The sequence below is a fragment of the Accipiter gentilis genome, chromosome 19 (assembly GCF_929443795.1).
Source record: "Accipiter gentilis chromosome 19, bAccGen1.1, whole genome shotgun sequence".
Classification (NCBI taxonomy): domain Eukaryota; kingdom Metazoa; phylum Chordata; class Aves; order Accipitriformes; family Accipitridae; genus Astur; species Astur gentilis.
In genome coordinates, this window is record NC_064898.1 from 11,815,801 (window position 1) to 11,839,300 (window position 23,500).

Here is a 23,500-nt window from a genome sequence, read left to right on the forward strand (position 1 = left end):
AAGCCAGCCTAATGGTTAGGCACTAGTGTACTCTGCTCTCTAGACTCAAGTTGCAGCTGAGTACGTGATATATTGCATATACATTATGTTTCTCACACCTACTTTTAATTTAGCCTGAAAAAGAATTGTTGAAGTAGATGATTATATGTTTACAAGACAAAGGCTGTGAAAATATCATTACCTAAAACAAGGGTTTATGTCATTAAATCAATGACGTATCCCCTATCATACAACCCAAATTGATAAGCAGTTCCTGGAATATTTATCATGAATTCAATAAAACACATATTCAAGAACAAATGGAAGGGACATGGTTAAGAAATATTTTATTCAATACATCCAAAGTTTAAATGGGTGCTGTTAAATAACTAGAGAAATATTTGTCACAGAACAGAACAAAACATTATAGCTGCGCCTTTAGGTTTTGTGTTCAGCAGTTCACATTGTACTTAAAGCTCAATTTCAGAATTCTGAACATTTGTGATGGATGTATATTTATGCTTTTTCCAGCCTCTCTTCCTGGAACAACTTTGAGAGTTCAAGCAAAATAGCTGCAACAAGACAAAATGGAGGAAAGAAAAATTCCACACATTCTACTCCAGCATCTATTATCTATGCACCGTCTTCCATTTATCTTTCTTGCACTGCAAAGCCAGCCCGGTCTATTTGTCTACCTCCTATTAATGAATTATAAACATACTTGAAAATAAAATTTGGTATTTACAATCCTGGCTATGCAGTAGCACAATGTGTGATGCAAAGCTGTCGCTCTGTGTTAAAAGCAAGGTATGCAGCTCTCCAGGTCTTCTGGCAGCATTTCAAGAAGTCTTGCTAGAAACACTTAGCAGACATGCTCTTACCACATGACCACAGTGTATTAACCCTAAAGAGCAAGAAAAAAACCTCACATAATTTCAAGGCATACAAACAACTGCTAGCTATTTTGCTTATTAAAAGGTCTGAAAGTTTCCCTCAGAAATCACCTGGTTTTGGAGTCACACATTCACCTTAGCGGTCGCAATTGAGCTGTTAATGACAGTACTCGCTGCGGTAAGCCTGAGGCTGATAATCGGTGTTTACAGGCTCCTACCTCTATGGCAAAACAGCTGATGCCCTCTCCAGCCCCACTGCCCAGCTCCCTCCCCTGCAAGGACACAGGTGGGCAGGCACCAGGCACCTCTTTGTGTGGACCCCAGCCCCCGGCAGCTGGCCACGGAGGTGGGCACTGCTCAGCACGGGCAGCAACAGCACCGGCTGGACCTTAACGCAGGTTTGCTCCAATACCCTGGAATAGCTGCAGCCCCCCATGGCTCTACTACAATCCTACCAGCTTCACCCCATCCTCATCCTAAAAGCAGCCCTGTCCGTTACCCAGGTGCGTGCGTGTCCCTTCCCGAGGCCAAGCTGGGCTGGGATGGCAGCGGCAGGGACACCGGCAGCCCGCAGCAAGGGGTGCCACAAGCCCTGCGTGGGAGCACTGCCATGTCTGGGGTGGCAGTGAGGGGGCAGCTCCTCTGCAGGTTAATGACCCGTGAAACAGCATTAATCCAACACAACACCCACCCCAGTGTGCCTCGCTGAAATGGAAAGTACCAGCTTTGCCCACGTTCACCCACTTTGGAGTTTTAATTTTTTTTTAAGATGTATTAAGATTTGTACGGGAGATTCTTTGTTCTCGGTTTTGAATGTGAGATAAAACAAAACAAACAACAACAAAAAAAAACAACAACAAAAAAAAAAACAACAACAAAGCAAAGCCATCATCCCAAGCATATCCAAAAGCCATTCATCTTGCTCACACCTGATCACATCGCTATCTCTCTTCCTACAAAGACATGAATGTTAGAAGGACACTAATTTAAAGATATTTCCTGTCCCCACTACAGAAGGGCTTTCCTTCAGGTCACAGTTTGTCCATTTGACTAAAGATTGCCTTAGTCACAAATTAAAACAAAAGCCATTGACTACAGCTGCCTTTCCTCTCATGAGAAAGCTTTGGTGTCATAGGTTTACATCAGAGTTAACTTCTTAGTCCATAAGATAAAAATACTTAACTTCCACATTGTGTCAGTGAAAACATTACCTCAGCCTGAGGAAAGGCTCTCCCTAAGGGCAAGTGCAGAAGAAACCTGGATTTCATTTCCCATTCCTTCCCAGGAAATAAATACTGTACCTCCTGGCTCACTTGTGCTCCATGTCCTTCTCCCCATTGCTGGGTACCGGAAGACATCACACTTCCAACAGATATTCATAGGAACAGGGAAAACACAGATGGCAGGTATGACCAAAAGCATACATACATATAAATCATCCCTGGTATCAATTCCGATCAAACAGTGCTGTTGACAGGTTCCTTTCATAATGCTTCGTGGATGTGATGGCCTCAGAGGGAAGGGAGAAGGTGGTTCACTGAGACTTGACTCTGCTCATCTCCAGCTGCCCGTTCTCATTTTTCCAGGATGCCCTTATTACTGCTTAGACCCAAGAGAGCTGCTGTAACCTCCTGAGATCCAGAGCGTGCTCTGGGCAACACCACGGACAACGACAGAGCAGCGAGAGGGGCATAACAAACCGCTAAAGATCACTGCCATGCTGTGAGGATGTAAAGTGGGACAGGGATGACTTGATAAATGCTTCTACAGTGCATGTGCACATCCCCAAATAGCGGAAAACAATAGTTAAGCGGAAAGAGGTAAGCAGAGCACCTAAAATACTAGTTGCTGCTCTGGGACAAATTTCACTTTGGTTTTACATCTCTGTAAATTCCGAAAATTGTCTGAAGTCTCTGAAATGTCTCTGGCTTCCACTCCCTGTGAGGGAGAGCAGAGCATTGAGCCAAAGCTTTGCCCTGGGAATTTCCAGCTGCTTTTTTTTTCATTCTCACACCCAGTGCTCTAAATAAGCAATAGGATGAATATTATCACAGAGTTATTATTTCTGTCATAAATTGTAAAAACTACCTATATGAATAGCTGTAAGTCAAAGTCCTTCAGGGACTGTCATAAATCCAAAAGCTGTCCAAGTGCTAGATTTAGTATTGCAATCATTGAATTAGCTGAAAGAAGTATAAAAAGGCACGTACAGGACAGCTCTGTTAGCTATGCACATTTACACAGACTTCTGAGCAACAGTTTCAACCAGAAATGAGCAACAACTTCATCCAAGTAAATTAACTCCCATCCATGCTTCCAATGGAGTATTGGGATTTGCCCTGCCAGGGTGTGTGATACGTTAAGTCTCTTAATGTCTATTCCTGGAAAGCATCTCCTAAATGTTTACAGTTGTCAACTTAAAGCCAAAATAGAGAGTTTAAAGGTATTTAAGTATTTTGTAAAGCTTTCTCTACATACACATGGAGGAAACCAAAAAGATGTTTTTACATGTGTCTGCCTCTGCAGCTCAACCTAAGGCACCATCCCAAAATGCTGTAGTGTAGCCTCAGTGACCCATCCCTAGCATCCCAAACCTCCTTTCCTGGTAACAAACACTGTCAACCAAGTGCATAATTTGAGACACAAGCCACAATCCTAAGAAAACAAACAGTCTGAGCTCCAAAAATTAAACTGTTGCTCAAATTCTCTTGCAGAGATGTGCGAGATAGAGCCAGACATAAGTCATATATATGTACAGGAGGCTCTGAAGGAGAAGAATGCAAGTCCCACCCTTGTTTTGCTCCCTGTGTGGTTTTGCTCACTTGGCAAAAGGGAGCAGAGATCAGTGCCCTTCCTGGGCAGGGGTTTTCCTGCGTGGGGTGTAGGTGCAGGAGGAAAAGGCCCCAGGAAGGGCAGGGTTGCCAACCATTGTCTCTTCTGCTTTCCTCATGTCCTTGGCATAGCCAAATGCAGATGGAATTACTAGGGTAGACACGGGAGTGGCAGAAACATATGATACTTCAGCAAACCTCTGCTGCAGTCCTTTGGGACATCAGGGACCAAAACATCTTCTGTTTGGTCAAGATGGCCGCAGAAGAGAGTGAGAAGGACTACAGCGTAAGCTCTGACGTTTGCCTGCTTGTACAATGAGGAATGGCCGGCTGCCAATGAAGGCATTTCAGCCAGTGCAATACTGGGAATGGCCACATCCAGGCTGCCCTCCATGGAGGTCTACTGTGGGTTACAACTGGCTGTACAGGGAGCCAAAATTGTGGCACATGCTGGATTTTAGGAAGTCTGAGCCATTATTTGCTCTCTTGAAGTCAAGCATCAGTACAGTCACATTAATTGAGGTGACAAACACAGCTTTTTCAGTCACCTGTGCCATAGATGCAGGGAGATAGTCTGCTGCATCCCTGTCTTAGGTTTTGGATGCTTCCATCTCTCTTTGGATCTACCGAGAGAAGTGAGAAAAAGGGGCAGGCTCCCACTACAAGCTGGAGTTGTTCTGTATTCTTAACGTGGAAAGTTACAGGCTGCACCACCACCAAAAAAAAAAAAAAACAACCTAGGATTTTAAATCACTTTGCTATTTTTGTCTTGGTGAAAAAACAATGGCACCAGCTTCTTATGGTCACACACATCCTTAAAGAACTTATCAACATGACAGCACTAACAATAGGTACACCATTTTGAAAGATTAATGTTGAACTTTGCAATTTTAATTAAGAGTGGAGCACTTTTGGGGGGCCACAAAAAGGCCCCAAAGGATTTTACTTCAGTAGATAGAAACTGCTAACTTACTGTACCAATACTCCAACAATTTGCAGACAATACTTTTACAGACAGGACCAGACAGGAAGGTAGTGCATTATCTTAATGCACATCTTAAGAAACCAACAGGCTTAAAGCTACACCTGTGTGTTACATTTTTGGTTGCACACATTGAACTCTCACTAATGCTCCTAAGATCTACATGATGTGCAGTCAAGAAAGGAGATGCCTCATGTAAGCACACTCTCTCTGAACTGGAGAGACTTTACCCTTTAACATTCTCCTGTCTTTTATAGCCACACACAGAAAAAAAACCAACCTTCTTCATGCTGCTGATTCCCCTCATTCCCATTCTCTTTCATGACTATTTGTGCAGTCATGCTCACAGACATGAATAGGAAGGTGGCAGTACAGCCCTGCCTGACCATACCAAAGATAAGGGAACAAGAAGCTGAGGCCATGGAGAGCAGTTTGTCAAGGTGATGCCGCTGGCAGGGGATATCCATACCTTTTCAAAGGGGTAATGTTATGCTGGATCTCATTTTAATCTCACAGAGACTATATAAGTGCAAGGAACTGCAATAATTATTATTATCCTATTATTGTAATTGCTCAAAGGATTTTCTGCTAGTCTCCCATTTAGCATAGTATGTGAAAGGCTGACAAAGAAAATGTGATTAAGGTGTGAAGCTCTGGTGCCTGCCAGCTGTACTGAAGTGCAAGAGATTCCCATCATAAACAGTAACCGAAAGAATGATGGGCTTTCTGGGCTTTCATCAGGAAATAAAAATACAAGAGTCCTTCAACATCTGTCAGAGACCCAGAGAAGAATGGAAGAAAGCAATCCAATTCATCTGTATAAAATGTCTTTTGTGGTACACCACCACCACTCCCTCCTTCCATTCACTCTCTTAAAATATTAAAGCATTGACCATGATGGAGTCTAAGGCAGGCAGGGAGGAGGAAGACAGAGATGGAAACAGGCACAGTTTTTCTGAGGTTGTATAAGGATGTAATTTCTTCTCTGTTCGTAACCAAGAAACAAATGTTTTATGCTCTGTCCCTTTCCGTCCTTTCCCTGCAGTAGTTAAGCTGATGACTATTTGTAATCAATATGTTACAGGAGCTAATAACATGTGCTGAACCCAGAAGCCGCAGCAGCCTGTCCCTAGGTGTGGGGCAGGAAAGGGATGGGTGACCCAGCCCCTGGGATGCTGGCTGCTGCCTCCAGCACAGCAGCACTTCCCCAGCAGTGCAGAGCTCACCGTATAAACTGTTTCCACTGGTGGTGCTTCTTGCAGACTGTTCCCATTTTGTCATGAAAAGCTGGGTCATGTAACAGTAAAAGCAGCGAGGGAGAGAAGGATGGCTGATGGCAGAAAACAGTATTTTCCCTCTGTCTCTTTGAACAGTATTTTTTAGTCTTACACTCTTCCATGTCTATTAACTCCTACTGTACTCCACTGGACACGTGGACTCGTCATTGCTTCCCCCTCCGTACTAGGTTTTCAGCTTAGCACAACCACATATCCACCATCAAGTTTTCCAAAGTCACGTCAGCTCACACCAGATATAATCCCTACTTCACAAGCACCAGCCACACCTTCCTCCTCCACTTTCAGAAGCAGAGAGCTCCCCATGCAGCAAGCAGTGCTGCACATCAGTCCTTCCTCCACTCTCAGAAACCTCCTTGCCCAACTTTGAATAATGCTGTTTCATAAATACACAGCTCCTGCTGCATCTTGAACCCCTTCTCCCAGCCAGCTGAGGGTGAATGGAAGGCAAACACCAACTTCAGGTGTAAGGTCTCAAACTCGTTCAACCTCTTACTCCAGGCAGTCTGTCACTTCTGAGTCCGCAAGGGTCCCCGAAGAACTGGGGCAGACCCACCTCCTGCCTGGGCTCCAAATCAGCGCACACAACACCTGGACAAATCTCACCAATTATACACTACACACATGCATTTGCATTAACTGTGCCAGTTCTTTTTCTGAGTTAGTTATCTAAGAATACCTTGTCATTTTCCAGCTGATTTTAATAATAACTGTATAATAAATCATTTAAGCAAACCATTTAACAGATGGAGCAGTAAACCGGATGCTGCAAGTACAGCTATTAGTATACCATAATTAATTGCTGAGGTCTTGTGTTACTATTTCTCCCTGTTTTAATGACTTACTGTGTAAGGAAATAAAAGGTTTGTCCTTTTTTTCCTCTTTCCATGTATGTTTGCTATTCAGAATAGCACAACAGATCATCAAAGACAGGTATGGGAGCACTTCTTGTATTCCTTTTTTCAGGCTTTTGCTTTATGCAGATATTCTTGTGCATTAAAACTCATTCATCATCATGTTTGTGCTCAGGCTGCCATCTCCTCTGACACCCAAAGCAGATGAAACCAGGGACATCCAAAGCTAAATTCATAACTCTTGGTATCTTAAGCTAACAGCCCAAACCCTCCGGGTGAAAGCGGTAATAGATTCACATTCTCTGTGGCTCATAGAAAGTGAAGTATGTGTAACATACATGACCATTAAGTTGTATTTGTAGGCAGACGAGTCTGTGAATACAAACAATAGGGATTAGCGTACATTTGTTAGCAAAAACATACTTAATGGTCTTTGAACATATTTACCAAGCTTATATTACTATTGCTTCAAGCCATACTCCCTGCTGTGGGGTTAGGACATGTTCTTTCTTAGGACAGGGAAAAAAACCACCATTTGTGTCCACTGGAAGTATTTTTCAAGCCAACTTGAAAAAAGCCCCAGTAAGTCCTTGCACGTCTTGCCATGGCATAAGCCTTGCTATGAAGGGTGTCCCACCCTGCCCCTCTGTGCAGGGAAGACACAGTACCAACCAGCCAGAACAAACCTCAGCGGGCTCTGGGAGCTGCACAACTGTAATGACTGGGAATGTAAATCATGATCATTATGGTATCTCTCTAAATTAAAGACCAGTAGCAAACCCAGTAGGCAGTTTTTTTCTGCTTGCCTACTCTGTATGACTCCTACATTCAACATAGATAAAGACAGTGGGTGATATGTCCAAATGATGTGTTGATGACACGACAATTTATCTGTGATTCTTTCAGTCTTTAATTCAACACTGGATTTATTTGGAAAAAAAATTATGCGTTGGGTAAAGAAATTAATTGAGGCTGGCTGACTAGCATTGTGTTGGTCAGACTGGGTGATCAAAATGGTCCCATCTAGCTTCAGAACACAATAATCTGTGAACACTATTGCATGCTATCTGCTCTCCCATTTATTTTGGCGACCTTTACCTTTTCTTCTTTGAAGCACTGATGCTCACAGCCATCAGACAACATTTCATCCCCCAGACTGCTTTCACATCTTTTCTGTATCATCTGTAAGGACTTGTAACTTGGATCACTTCCATATGGCCTGCCAGCCACACACTTTCATGGGGCATATGTAATCCTGCAACAGATGCAGATGTATGTCCTCCCAATACACCAACATCCTCTTATGCTCTTTTCCTTGAACATTTGCTTGTGCCTCCAGACAGCAACTCCAACTCTTACCCATATAATCATGTATCACTTACAGTATTACCCTCTTGCTTTCACCACCCAAGAGAAGTGCTGAACAAGGACACTGATTTAAAAAAAAGGACCCGAGAAAGAAAAATCCCTGACCAGCTCTCAACCGGAGACCATACAAACAGCTAGATGCAGAGACAGCATTAACAGGGTGTGCAAACAGCTCCAAGAGCCAGCTTTTTACCTGGCTTGTGCTTTCTACTTGGAGGAGAAGTGAGAAAAACTCCCAAGTCAGCCAAGAGCACATGACTATTGATTTTCAAAGGAAATTATCCTCCCAGCTGCAGTGTTTTTGAAAAGTCCATTCTTAAACACTCTTCTCAGTTTAAATGGATGGAAAAGACCAAGGCTGGAGGCCTTTATTAGCAAGCCTCTCCAGGACAAATCTACACAGAAAACCTGGAGGAAATCACTAATACGAGGTCCTACACAACTCTGCTGAGACTCTGGGTCTGTAAAGTCTTGTTCCTTCTTCCCCCATGAGCTTATGTGAGGAAGCAAGGGGCTAAGTATACTGATGTGCATGCACTTTTTTGAAAATATTATAGCTTTTTACTCCTGAATTTTACATGAATGTATCTGTGCTTGATAAACTGTTTTTCACTTATACTCAATAATGTCTTCCAGACCTGAACACAGCACCATCCAGACCCATATCTCACATTAACTAGTAGCATGAAATACTGCTACTGTACATCAGGAATATTAAAGTAGAACAGTAAGCTTCTGCGGACAAATAATACGCTACATTTTGTCCTCTCTTTGCTCTACAAGAATTTCCCCTCTTTCCTCTGTCCCTACTTTGAATATGTATTACACAAGTAATTTTACCCACTGAGGAAACAGATCTGACCCTGACATTGAAAAAAAACAAGCTATGCAGTACCAGTGAAATCTTTAACAAAAAGAAATTAAGTATGACACCTAACTGTCAAAGAAATTAACAAAACCAGAATATTTTGCACAACGATTCCTAATTATTTTGTATCATAATTTTTAATATTAACATATGCAACACCTTTTGCACCACAATGTGAAAATAAATTCCATATCCATTTAGAAATGGATTTGAAAACTGAGGCAAACAAAGTGTAAAACTCTCAATTCTCTTCAGCAATTAACTCTCACTACCTATGAACTTTCCTAAAACACCTATTTGATGACTATTCATTGGGCATACCTGAATTGTATGAAAAGATGATATCCAAATAAAAATGAAATTCAAATTTTATGGGTTTAAGAGAGTACTACGCAAATACACCATAAAAGCAGCTGTAAGACTGTGCATGCAGAAATGGCGCAGAATCTACCCCACAGAGAGTCTGCAAGTGAGAAACAGAGGAACTGTTATGAATAGTGAAAAGCTGATATATTTTAATATCAGTCTTCAAATGTGTTTAAAGCCTTTCCCTGCAAAGAATTTAATAAATAAGCTGGTGAAAAGTGTAAGTGCTTTTTGTTTCTCTTGTGCTCTATTTGTGTTTACAGAAAAAAAACCCTGCAGTCATGCTTATGTCGTCCATGACTTTAGAATACAGAAAGGTACTGCACAAGACTGCATTTTCAGGAGCGATGGTTACATACAAATACAACATCAAAATAGCCTGTAGAACACAAGAAAACAGTAGACCAAATGACATTCTTTTAAAATAGGCAATTATGTACCAGGGGTCCAATTTCTAAACACACTTTTTTTAAAAAAAAAACCAAGACTTAAGCGATTTAATACTTTTAAAAATTCGAGCCATGAGATGAAAGAATGAGAACCTGTTCACCTTGCAAAAAAGCTGATTCCTACTATTCCTTCATTATAATGGGTTCCAGTCTGCAATCCCTGCTCAGGTAGAGCCCCTATTTAAGTCACAGACAGCTCTGCCTGGGGAAAAAACTGCAGGACAAGGGCCATTATTTGAAACAGAATTTGTTAATGTTAATATAGCTGGCCAAAACCCAGCAAGAACAGAAGCGTGTTAATAAGTATCCAGGTATTCCCCCTTGAGTCCAACATAAAGCTCATCTGTAATCAGCTTCTTAAGAACCTGGTGAACAGGAAGGATGGGCTGGGACTTTACAGTGCCTTGCCAAGACAAAGGTGATGGGTATGTGACACCCTGGTTCCATCTTCTTACCATAAGGAACCAGAAACCCAACAAACAGCTGCAATTATTTGAACAAGTCAGGCAGACGCTTCATGGGAAAAAGAACAGGGAAGAAACAAAGTCCTTACAAGGAAGTAACACTATTGAGGCAAGACAGTTGACCCATGCGTTATCACACAGATAAGGACAGATTTTCCAAGTGCTCAGTAGTAAGCAGTTCCCATTGGGAAGGCAGGTGCTGCTGAGTACTCTGGAAAATACTAGAACATTTCTGAGTGCCAAAGTGTAAGACAGCCTCTGTATTAGAACTTGGGTGCCTGAAAACAGACATCACTGATATAGAATTTTTAAGAGTACTCAACCCATAATTGCATTGACAAACAACTGAATCCATATCAGCATTTTTAAAAGCCAGTAAGATCTTTAAAATAAAAAAATAAAATTCAAAAAAGTTGTGTAAGAATGCTAACTAGATAGAGGAAGATAATAAAACTTCTGAGAAAATGGTTAAAACTAAAGCAACACCAAAATGTCCAAACAAGACACTGTGATCAGGTACTCTTGAGGAAATTCATTTTCCCAGTTCAGAAGAACAATTCTTGATTTACACAGGAATAAATTATCTAGTTTGACTTTCTGTCCCAGCACATAACTTCGGTATAGGTATGCCCATCTAAGGTGCAGAAGTAGACTCGTTGCTGTACTAGTCCAAAATTTTTGTCTCAAGCCAACTACCCAGAGGAAAGGAAATCCAGAGAGGAAGCCAAATTTTCCTTTTAATTACAGTGGTGCAATCATACGGAGTTCTTCACTTACACACTAGCACAAATTTCATCCCCTTTAAATCAGTCATATATTAAGGAATAAGAACTATGAGAAAGGATTATTTGGTCCAACATGTTTAAATCCAAAGAATTTCAACTGCTTGCAATCTGAATTTGCACAATTCATAGTAGGATCTAAAATCATCAAGAAATCAAAGCAGACGGCTTCTTCTCTCATGAACAAGCAAGTCTCAAAACAATCAAGACCTAAAAATGAAATGCATGAACTATTTTGACTAGCATACAAACTTAGATTACAATGATAAAGCTGAAGTTAATCAATTTAATTTACTTGTTGAAGTGCTTTGTCCTGCACAAGAAGTACTGCACTGCGTTGGCTTCTGCAGGAGGAATGAAGGAACACAATCTTTGTTATTAATCCTCTGAAATGAAGATGAAATTATTTCTGTAGCCTATTATAAAGCTTTCGAGTTTACAGTTTTAGCCAGTCCAGTAACATGCTAGGTCAAAAGTCTTATTTCATGCCAGGGAAATGCATGATCTGAATTTTCACTGAAGAAATCTGACTGTATTTCAGCAAAGGCCCATCATTTACTTTCCCAACAATAACCTTGAAAATTAAATCCAGACTCTGATGGATTGGAGCTATTGATGGTTGATTTTTCTCTCGGCTGTACAGCTATTTACAAGGATCACAGTTAGAGCTATGAAACTCTTTGAATATAGATCTTCTCATATCTTAAAAATATACAGAATCCTTTTGGCAAATGACACCCAAGTACACCTATATTCTTTGATTCCATCAGCAAGTGCTAATAATAGAAATTCTTAAAGAAACTGTTTCAATAATTGGGGTCTAGCTTGAGATAAACTCCATGTATTCAAGAAAAACACTAACTTCAAATGGGTTTTTGTAATCAATCCTATTTTAGAAGGGTACGATTTAATCCAGTTCCATTTTTCCAGCCAACTGGCACACTATTTGCTTTTGCATTCAAACCTGACAGTATGGTGTGCCTTTATGGTGACTCTCAATATACTCCAAACTGCATCCTTGGGAATACTGTACTGCTCTTGATAGCAAAATACCATTCAGCTGTAAGAAACCTCACTTTTTAAATAAAGAACACCATGGTTTTAAATGACACTGATTATTAAACTAAGGTTACACTCCTATTGCTAAATTGAGTTGTAATTATAAAGCAGAATTAATAATGAAATTTAATGAAAATCCCATTATGATGCAGCTTAGCAAATCAAAGCTGAAACTGCTGTAAGTAAGATGACAGTCACAATATAAAGGCAACACTACATTTGAGTCTATGTCCTTAGCTTTGGGATATCTCAGCAGAAAAGTTAACTCCAAAATGACATTGCCTCTCCCCTCACTAGCAAGCACAAGCCCAGAAACAGACCCACAGGGAGGGCTGGGTGACGAGGGAGGTTCCCATCTGTCCTCAGGGCTGACCCCGACCTCGGTGGATCTCACCCAGAAACTGCATTCACGCTGGTGAGGCAAAATCAGGCCCTCCAGTTTCAGGTCATCAACCTTGCATGAGTCCAGAGGGCATAAAAGTCAAAGAGACTAACTCTTTGAGGGAAGTTATTCCGAGATATGAAATTTTTAATTCCAGTGGGCTTTTCTTCTTCTGATCCATATGGCACATAATAAACAAAGTTACATTTGGGGGGGGGGGGGGGGGTTGGTGTACCTTCAGGGATTAAAATCTGCTAAGAACTGAACTGTGTACAAGATGAAACAAGAGGAGCCTCCGATTTACCACAAATTACACTTGGTAGGAATATATTAATCTCGGAATACACATGACATCAAACAGACTCAAAAGGAAATGCTTTACTTTTACGATGAAACATTGATGGAAGACTTGAATTGATCTCTTTTCTTCCCCATTTAGCTTAATCCTGTACACGAACTGCAAGAGTGGTTATACATCAAGGATTTTTGAAACTTCAACAGAAAAATTCTCAACCACAAGACAAGAGCTGGAAGGCAAACAGCTCTTTGTAAAATTATAGAGCTGCCTCTCAAAAGTATGCAAGCAGGTTTAATGTTGACTGTGTTTCTGAGATATACTAAAGTAATATAGATGGTGCATGGAGTGGAGAAAATTATTTTGCATTCAGCTAAAGAATAAACATATACAATCCTCTCCAAAAATCAATGCATTGCTCCAACATCTGAAATCAAGCTGAAGGTAGATTTCCAATCACGAGCAAAATTTCCTGCTTATAATGTGCAAACCAATGTATGCCAATAGTCAAATGTTTCAGCTCTGGTGTATTGTGTTCTGATGAGTAAGAATCTTGTACTATTCATGTTTTGCAATAATTTCAGCTCGCTCTGTCAGTAAGAGAGATTCTCTGAATAATGTATGTAGTGCAAAAGAAATGAACAGAGTTTAAATAAAACACGCAATGGGAAGGGGAAAGAAAGGACTATCTCCAAACTGATATAGATCAGATCAATTTTGCAAAGTTGCAACAAAGTCTATCTGCTTAAGCAACCTGTTTTGTATGCATTCATGACTGAGAAGAAAAATACTAATGTTCTGCACCTGTTTAAAGAAAACAAAAATGCGTAAAATAACCATTAGAAGTTAGATATTAAACTGAATATGCAAAATTATTGCAGGTCCAAAAGTACTCCTGGGTGAACGTTTTGATATATGTTTTTATCTAGAGAAAAGAAAAAATATTCAAGTTTCTCCAATGTGAGTTACCTGCTAACACGCTATCCATAATCCTTTGAAATAGTCTGTTTACTGTCCCTAACACATGCAAAGGGCCAGGCCCTGAATCTTCACAAGTAACCTCTGCAGCAAATGGAAACAGAAATAGAGGTAAATGGTCATATCTCAGAGGTTTATGCTTGAACTCACATGAATATTCATTTAAGTCCAGCAGCTCTAAGGCTTTTGTACTCTATATTCGGGGACGTGTGCGCCAAGTAATTTCTACACGAATAGCAAGATCCAAAGCCGCTGTTTCACAGCGGTTCAGCAAAGAGTTATCATTTCATATTGCCATGAAATCACTTAATTCAGAGCTGATGGTCGGGGTTCTTTAATTAGGTTAGAAAATCTGACACATCTGCGCTTTAGAAGCCTCTGTCAAGCCAGCAAATTCAATCACATGAAAGCCGGTGTCCTCCAGCTATCAGACAATTGATTTTTGCAGGATTCTGCTCATATTTAGCTTAAGGGACATGCAATATGTTCATTCAGTTGTCAGTCAGTTTGCCTATGTTTCATTAGATTTGTTGTTTAAAAAATATTCTTCAGTATTAAAAGGTTTAAAAAAAGAAGCAACAGTCGGATTATTGGCACAAGACTGCAAAATGCGAAATAAATACAAACTTGGACTAACATAAAAATACATGTTGGTTTAAGTGGGAAGTACAGACCTAAATAAGGCCTGTAGGATTACACCTATTTAATACAGACACGTACAATATGAGCATACACACACATAAACATACACATTTACTTTCCTCCTCTTTCTCTGCCTCCCCCCATACTGTAAAGATTCATCATCTCTGAGTCATTAAACTCTTTGGAACTGAAACTGTGTTCAGTTAAAAAAAAATAAAAAGGATCAGGTTATGAATCACTATTTCTATAAATGACAGCAAATACAAGGGGACAGGTTTTCCTCAGTTGAAAGAATCCAAGGTAAACAATCTAAAGTAGTTGGAATGAGAGAGAATAATCTGCTGCAAATAGTCTAAACAAGGAAAGTTTTGGGCAAACCCTTTTTGAACCTACGGTGTTAAGTCTCACACAAAGAAGTCATTCAATTTTAGACAACTTTAAATTTATGCAAATCAGAATTAATTCACTAATATTCCAAAGGAAATACTGTGCACTACCCTTAACCAAAAAGTAACAATAGCCTCGGAAATTGTTTGGTAGAACTGGATGCATAGGCAGAATCTGAAATAATTTACTTCAATGAAAATTACTGGTTTCAATATATAAAAATTGTGGTCCCCTCCTCTTTTACCAAAAATGAAAGTTTAAGAAAGCTACTGTCATTTGTCTTCATGGAATATATAATCAGTGCCTGCAAAAATTGACGTGCATTGTAATATTTTCTCAATGAACTACACCTGTATAGATCTGATTCCTTCCAGTTTCAAAGCACCTTTTGAAATGTTTTCTTCTTATGGAATCTGATATTGATTTTCACGCTAAACACAACTAATACATTGCTTAATATAGAATTCACACTTAATGGGACATCAATCTTTCCTGCATAAAATGAATAGAGCCATTTTAGCAGCTTAGCAGCTTTTCCGGTTAAATAAGGTAGTAAGGTCATCTGAAACTTGGGAGTACCAACGGCTAAATATAAATTTAGCAATTATTCAATAAATTATACATGAGAACTGCACAGCACATTGTATGTTTACATATTAAAAAGTGCCACAGAGATGGCTGTGAGAAAGTGGAAAGGAACGTAGTACTTATTTTAAGGGCACAATGAACAGTAAGACCTTCTCCAGTATGTTTCTATTTTAAACTCGCTCAGCAATGTTGCTTAGGGCATCTACTTCCAGAGGCAATTCACTCTTGAATGAAGAGGAGGGATTCAAAAACTTAAAGGCCACAGAGGAAAACCTACAGAATCCTGAAATATGGACATCAAAGTAGTAATGCGACTACAGTCTTCAGTTTTGCCACACTATATCCTACTGTCTTACATAATAACATGAATTCCTTTTTATAAGCCTGAAGATTAATAGAAATAATGCTTTGCCACTTTCAGAGATAAAACAGTATTCAGCATGTGTTTAAACCAAGGCTAAAGACCCTGAGGTGATCTAAATGTTGGAAGTTCAGCTAATTATATTCTGCTTTAAAAAAAAAAAAAAAAGTAAATGTTACCGCATTTGGTGAGGGCATTTCTTTTTCTGCTTTCCTCTCATGGTGTATGTGCATCTGTGTGTGCGCATGTGTGTGTGTGTGTATAAAATATATAGTAGGAAGAGAATATTTGTTCCAGTTGAGGTGGTCTGTGAAATCAAGTAGATCAGATACTAACTTGATTTGGCACCAATGTATGGATGCATAGAGACATATCCACAGGATGTATGCATTACGAGATTATAAGAGACATTTACAACCTAGAATCTAAGAGCAGGGCTGCCTCAAGTGACATCACCAGATCAACTGCAGCGTCAACCAACTCATATTATCCTGCACACTACTGCTTCCCTGTCTCCTTTCCAGCCATTAGAAAAGCATTTGTGAGCACAAATATTATCGTATATTTTCAAATACACTCAAGGCATGCCACAAGCAAAAGCAAACAAGAGTAACTGTGGAGTTTACAGACTGATCGAGACATTCATAATTTTTCTTTACAACAACAAAATTCATCTCCATAGAAACCGGGAAGCAAGAAACTACAGTAATAACACTAAAGTAAATGTCACATCAGGTTAGTCAGCAGAAGGCAGGAGAGGGGATTTTGCTCCAGTTAGAAACTAACAAGGATTGCTGCCCCTTTTGCTCTTCTGCAAAGGGTATCTATGCTGAAGACAGACGTACTGATGTATTTGCAATGCAAGATAATGATGTGGTTTCCTGTTATTTCCACTGCAATTTACCCGTAAGGTGGTCAGATCAATGGCATGTTTACTTACAGGCATTTGTTACAGCGAAGCTGTTAGCTGTTTCAATGTTGTCTACATGAGGAACCAAATTAAAAGGTGCTTCGGATGCATTGGGGCTGGTGTTATGAAGAAAAATTGCTAATCGAAAAGCAGTATATTCCTGATCTGTGTTCCTGATGAAGAGACCACCTACAAAAAACAGAAAAAAAGCAAAAAGCAAAGGAAGCAGGATGAATTATTTGCAAGCTACTTACTATCTTGCAACACCAAGCAACTGCCTCTCCCAAAGCTGCACAGAAAGGCAGGTCCCTAAGACTTTAATGGATAAGGAACTAATCATATTCGTAATCACAACCGCTGCCTTTAAATCACTGTCCTCAATCGATTTTAACTTCCCTGATGCATTCATGCTTCTTTTCTGACTTCTCAGTTTCCAGCCTTTCATACATAAATACTCAGATTTGTCATGATTACGGTGACCTTTTAAAGTGTTTAGCCTCCATCTCCCTGATACCGAACACACTGGTAAATCAGCTACTCAACAGCCTCTTACATTAAGTGCCAGGCTGATTAAGGGGAATGATGCTTTCTGGATTTAAAAAAAAAAAAAAAAAAAAAAAAAAAAGAAAATACCAACTCAGTGTAGGATAATCTGCACTGAACAGGAATATAATGAACTTTGCTCCTCTGCAGCCATGTGCAGGAAGGGAGCAGCTCAGCCGTATTAGCAGCATCTTCACAAGTCCGCGAGAAATGATGCAGTGATGGAGCTGAGCTGGAAAGAATTCAGATAGCTGCGTCCCATCCGAAACCCCTCCGAAAGGAGGGAAGCGGGAGGCGAAGGAAAGGGCTGAGGATGGGGCACAGGGGACTACGGGGCGAGACCTACAAAATCCTAAACTTTCCAACTCCGAGAAGCGAAAGAAGGGCAGCGTCGCCTTTCATCCCCCACCCCTGCCGGCTACCGCAACCTCCGGTGCCCAGAACTCGCGATCCCTCCGGGAGGCAGGCAGAGGCGGGGGGGCGGAGGGGGCCGAGGCAGCACCGGGGCATCAGCCCCCAGCCCCTTCCTCCCCTGCCGATCCTGCGCGCCCCGGAGCTGGAACGAGCTCTGCAAAAGACAAGCATCCTCCCTCCCGCACACGAGCGCACGCACAGAAATATTTCTACACGTACACACGGCGGCACACGCACACAAGTACACGCGGATTTTTCGTGAAGGCAGGGAAAGGGGCTGAGCGGCGGCGGAGAAACCTGCAAACTGCCTTCTGAGCCTCCTTTCCAACTCACTTTGCAAAGGACTGAACCCCTGGACCCACGCACGCAGCCCACTGCAGCGCTTACCTATTTGCACACTGCTAGGAAAAGCTCCCATTGCTAGTCCCCAAAAGCCAGAAAACAACAAGACAAGCTGTCTGCAAATTATCCTCATCTTCTCTTTTGCCTCTCTGTCTCGCCTTCTCCCGCTCGCTCGCTAGATGCTGCTCAGAGAGGCATTGAGGACGAGGTGGCTACAAACAAAATCAAGAATTAAAAAAAAAAAAAAAAAGGAAGGGGGAGAAAAAGAGAGGTTTCTTCCTTTCTTTTTCTTTTTTTTTCTTTTGTTTAGGTTTTTTTTGTTGTTGTTTTAGTATTTGTTTGCTATTCTCTCCCGCTCGCGCTCTGCCTCTCTCCCGGTTGCCGCTGCGGTTTCAGCAAGCCATCCCGCCGCGCCGAATTTTTCCCGCAGTCTCCATCGCCGGGGAGCGGTTTCTGTCCGGCTGCAAATGTTGCACATGCAGAAGATGGTGGTGAGTTTGGCGGCGGGGGGGAGCGTCTAGTGGCGGCGCGGCGCGGCGCGGGCGGACATGCGCCGTGCAAACCGCCCCCCCCCCCCGCCCCCTCCCCGCTCGCCGCTCGCCGCCGCCTCCCGCACCGGCGCGGGGAGGGAGCGGCCGCGCGCGTCCCGTTCCGCGCCGCCCCGCGGAGCCGCCCGCGCCTTCGGGCGCGCGCCGCAGCGCCGGCCGTCGCAGCCCCCGCGTAAAGCGACGGGAGGCGGGGGGGGGGGGGGGGTGGGGGGTGTTTGGTTGGTCGGTCTGTTGCTTCTTCCTTTCCCTCTCTGCCGCTCGCACAGCCGCGGGCGCGCAGCGGCGCGGGGGTTTGTGCCGCGGGCGCGGGGCGAGAGGGCCAGGCAAGGTCACAGCCCGGGCTTTGCGCGGGGCGGGGGAGGCGCGGCCGCTGCAGCCCGTCATTCGCGCGGCGGGGGCTGGCGTTATTAAGTAGCCATTATTATTAATGAAGGTGGCAGGGCGTATCTGCATGTGCTGAGCTGCTGCGGAGCGGGGCGGGGGGTGCGCGGCCGGGCAGGCCTGCTCCCCGGCCCCCGCGGGGGCGCTCCGGCGGACGGGCAGGGCCGGGGGCGGCCGTGCCCCGGGCGCTCCGCGCCGCACGGGAAGAGCGGGACCCCCGGTCGGGGTCTGCGGCAGCCGATGGAGCAGAGGGACGGGAGCAGGGAAGCGCTTGTGGGCACTCATGCCTGAAGGAGGGCGAGCAAGTGGGAGGGAAACTTCGCTGCTCCTATGCCGCCGCCTTCTCTTCTTTTTTTTTTTCTTTTTTTTTTTTTTTTTTTTTTTAGGTGGGAAAAATAATAAAGATTTTTTTTTGTGCCTAGAGCCTGCTTTTTGGTGCCTTCGGATTTTGCTTTCCAAGCTTTGGAAGTTCCCCAGAGCAGCTGCCAGAAGTCTGGGGATATTGCAGTTAATAATTAAAAGATATATATAATAAATGGCGGGTAATGAAATCATCCAACAATAGCTGTGTGTCATAGAAGGGAGCTTCTAATTTTACATGTGGCTTTGCAGAGGGGTTTCTGTCAGTCGCAGGGAATGATTGGAGCTCAAATAACTTAATTTTAAAATGTTAATCGGTAATATGAAAGAATATTGTTTTTTAAGGTGAACTTTGTGGCTTTGTGTTCAAACACACACATTTGCTCCAAGACCAGAGTTTTCCCTGCTTTCACTCAGGTTTACTTTCTTAGTTTATTCCTACATCCCGTGTCCCCGGGGCTCACCTTTTTGGGGTGAAAGACTCCCCCTTTAATTGCTGCAGAGGATGACGATGATTTCTGAAGCATGATTGTGAGCTCCGTAGCATCAATCACATACCCGGAAGAGCAAGCAAAGAAGATTGAAAGCAGATGTATGTATGTGTATATATATAAACTTACTTGCATGGGTATGTGCAGCTCTGTGTGTGACGGTCTGTGTGCGTGTGTGTTTGGGAGAGCGTGGTGTTCCTGTAAATACATTACTCTCTGAGAGATTCCTTTGCAGATCAATGGCAAACAGACGTCACCTGCATTTCAGAATACTCATTCCTTTATTTTCCAGTAAGTCTTCTACTTCCCTTTACTTTCCCTGCACGTATTCGCATCCTTCCTCTGAATCTGCAGTCTTGTGCTTCACATTATTTACCCATGGCTTTTTGCAACCTCTGCTTTTGCTCTTGCTTGTCTTTCTTTTCTTCTTCCTTGCCTTGCCTCCTTCATGTCCCTAAATTATCCCCAAAATTTGGTTCCTCTTTTCGTCCATCCTTTAACATTTAACTTTTTGACTTTGTAAATCCAAGTAAAAAGTAATGAAAATGGAATAATATTTCCATTCCATAGTGGCTGCTGGGTTCTTCACCTCTAGGAGCAAGTGAACTTGGAAACAGGTAAAACATTTAGTTAATTTGATGACACATATTCATGTGAATTCATTCCAAATATGTATAAAAGATTAGAATTTTAGACATATGCCCATTATAGTGGCACAGCAAGTTACTGCCTGCCAACTGAGCTGAGGAATATGCTTTGTTCTTTTTCAAATACAATGGTAGTGTGATAATTTAAATTTAATTTTAGAGTCCACAAGGAACCATTTCATACAATGGTCTAATCTGATCTGACCAAGAGTCTCACCCAGCAGTTCCTACATCAAGTCTGTAATATCTGTTGGAGTTGGAACATATATTTTAGTGAAACATCCAGTCTTGATTTAAAGACTTCGAGAGACAGGAAATCCATCACTTCCCTGGGTAAGTTGTTCCAGTTGTTACCTACTCTCATTTGTTAAAACCTGGATTTGTCTAGCTTTGGTTTCTAGTGTTGGTTTATCAGAGATGAACCCAGTATTCCCATAATGGTATCACTCAGTGCTATTCCTGGAAATAATCCCGTCCTCTACTTGACACTCCCCTGCTTAGACATCTCAGGATCATTTTTGCAGCTATGGAAAGCAGAGGAAAGAAAGGGGAAAAGGCCACCATAGTAATTTTGTTTAAAAGACACAAGGGGGGGGAAAAAAGTTGCAGTGTCAAAGGGGAAAAATCCCATTTCAGTAAGTTTTGAGAAGTGAATGGCAGAAGATAAGTAATTGATCACAATGTTTATCTTACAGAAAAACTGGAACAGGAAAGGTAACAGGGATGTAATCAAGATTAAGGCTGGAAGGGAAGAAAGATGAGATAAATTTTTAGACTCGCTGCTGCTCTGGTGGCTGACTGCTGAGGCCCACCAAGCTGCTCTCTCACTCCCAACAAGATGGTGAGAAATAAGATGCAAAAGCTCACGGGTCATGATAAAAACAGGGGATCACTCACCAATTACTATCACAGGCAAAACAGACTCAACTTGGGGAAAATTAATTTCTTGCCAATTAAGAATAGAGTAGGATGGTGAGAAACAAAACTATAAAACACCCCACACACATAACTCTTACCAGGCTCAACTTCACTCCTTCTTTCATGACTCTTCTCCCTCCTTCCCACAAGCAGTACAGGGGGATGAGGAACAGGGGTTCTGGTCAGTCCATAAAACTTCATCTCTGCTGGTCCTTTCTCCTCATGCTTTTCCCTGCTCCAGTGTGGGTCCTTCCCGCAGTGTACAGTCCTTCAGGAACAGACTGCTCCAGTGTAGGCTCTCTACGGGCCGCAGTTCCTGCCAGAAAACCTGCTCCTGCGTGGGCTTCTCTCCACAGGCCCCAGGTCCTGCCAGGAGCCTGCTCCAGCGCGGGCTCCCCACGGGCTGCAGCTTCCTTCAGGCATCTCCACCTGCTGCAGCTTGGTGTCGTCCACAGGCTGCGGTGTTCGCATCTGCTCCACCACCGTCTTCTCCACGGGCTGCGGGGGAGTCTCGGCTCCAGTACCTGGAGCACCTCCTCTCCTCCTTCTTCACTGACCTGAGGGTCTGCAGGGCTGTGTCTTTCCCATTTTCTCACTCCTCTCTCCCAGCTGCTGTGCAGCAGTTTTTTACCCTTTCTTAAATATGTTATCGCAGAGGTGCCACCAGCATCACTGATGGGCTCAGCTTTGGCAGAGATGGGTCTGTTTGGAGCGAGATGAAACTGGTTCTGTCCAACATGGTGGCAGCTTCTGGTGTCTTCTCACAGAGGCCGCCCCTGCAGCGCCCCCGCCCCCTAACCTTGTCACATAAACCAAATACAGGAGTACACTGCCAAGCAAGAGGAGACCAGAAGGGAGAGTTTGTGTGTTTTCCTGGTGGCTGCTGGAGAAGAGCTACATGTAACCATTTCTGAACTGGGGGCCTGGGCTCCTGGTAGTTCCCCTCAGGCAGACTGTGAAGGTTGTGGTAGGTGATTAAGGGAAAGAGGGACAGATCTCTGAGTTCACAATGAAATATCAGAGAAATTAAGAAATTATTGAAGAAAGTTTTTTTGAATGTATAAAGTGTGTGGAGGGGATAGACTAAAAGGGAGTGCTGGTTGTTGGTGGTGAAACTTGCTTTGCCTTAGGGCAGATAACAGCTCCTGTTGGCCTTGCCTGGAGGCCACCACTAGAGAAGACTTGATCTTTAGAGCATCAGCTGAGAGTCTGACTCTCTGCTGCATCACCTGAATGAATCCTGCTGCAGAAGATGCATGAATAGGATGTTTTTTCCCTCTGGCAAGGGTTGGAAACCTTTGGCAATTTTCTTGATCAGGTAGGTAGTCTTGTGCTTGGACTAAATGCATTTATGAAAAGACCCTGCAGGAACAGGAAGAATATGAGAAGATCTGTGCTGGAGAAGAAATTAAGGCTGTATGTTAGCTAGGAGGAATTCAACTGCAGAGAAGATAGCAGAGGTATTCACCTTATGGGAATCCCAGAGGAAAAGCAGGACATGAAGGAGACAGACATTTTGCAGTATGGACAGACTTTGTGATCCATATGTAGTGGTAAATACCTGCATGCTGAAATAGCAACATGTATATGTTCTTGAATCCAAAATGCAAATTCCAGCTATACATTCTATTAAGAAGTCATGTTATTATGTGTCTGGAAGCATGTACCTTTGTGAGGGAGAAGAGGACTTGAAAGTGAAGCTACACTAAATGTCAAGGATAGGTTGAGACAATTAGGAGTACAGGGAGGAGGAAAGGAGAAGGGAAATTTCACTAGCAAGAGAAACAGAAATAAAGCTCCACCACCACCCCTCCCCACCAGGTTCCAGGTGCACCAAGGCAGTGACCGTGTGAAAACAGGCAACACCCTGACCCTGGCCTGTGTGCCAGTGCTGCTAAACGAGCTCCTTCAGAGTAGGCAAATGTCTGCACCACAAAGGCTCCCCATGGCACAACCATCCAGACACAAAGTTCCATCCCAAAACTGGATTCAGTCCTTTAGATTAGTCTTGCTTCAAATGCAATTCTTATTGCAGCTTTCACTCTGTGCTCACTGAAAATGCTTCAGCAATAAATAAATGATGGAGAAAACAATTGACTCGACACCCTGTCCTTTCCTTAGTC

At 42.6% G+C, this 23,500-nt stretch overlaps 1 protein-coding gene across 10 annotated transcripts in view; it reads right to left on the minus strand.

Annotated features, from left to right (window-relative positions):
- The window catches only part of GRIA4 (glutamate ionotropic receptor AMPA type subunit 4), a 235,318-nt gene extending 216,750 nt beyond the window's left edge, over positions 1 to 18,568 (minus strand). For all 10 annotated transcript variants that reach the window (XR_007508857.1, XR_007508856.1, XM_049823381.1 and 7 more), the window contains exons 1-2: positions 18,078 to 18,568; positions 16,764 to 16,922 (exon numbers count right to left, since the gene is read on the minus strand). Coding sequence is in view for 8 of the 10 variants with exons in the window: in XM_049823381.1 (XP_049679338.1) it covers positions 16,764 to 16,922; positions 18,078 to 18,165 (247 nt within the window). In the remaining 2 variants the exon portion in view is untranslated. The remainder of the gene's footprint in view (positions 1 to 16,763; positions 16,923 to 18,077) is intronic.
- Between the last annotated feature and the right edge of the window lie 4,932 nt (positions 18,569 to 23,500).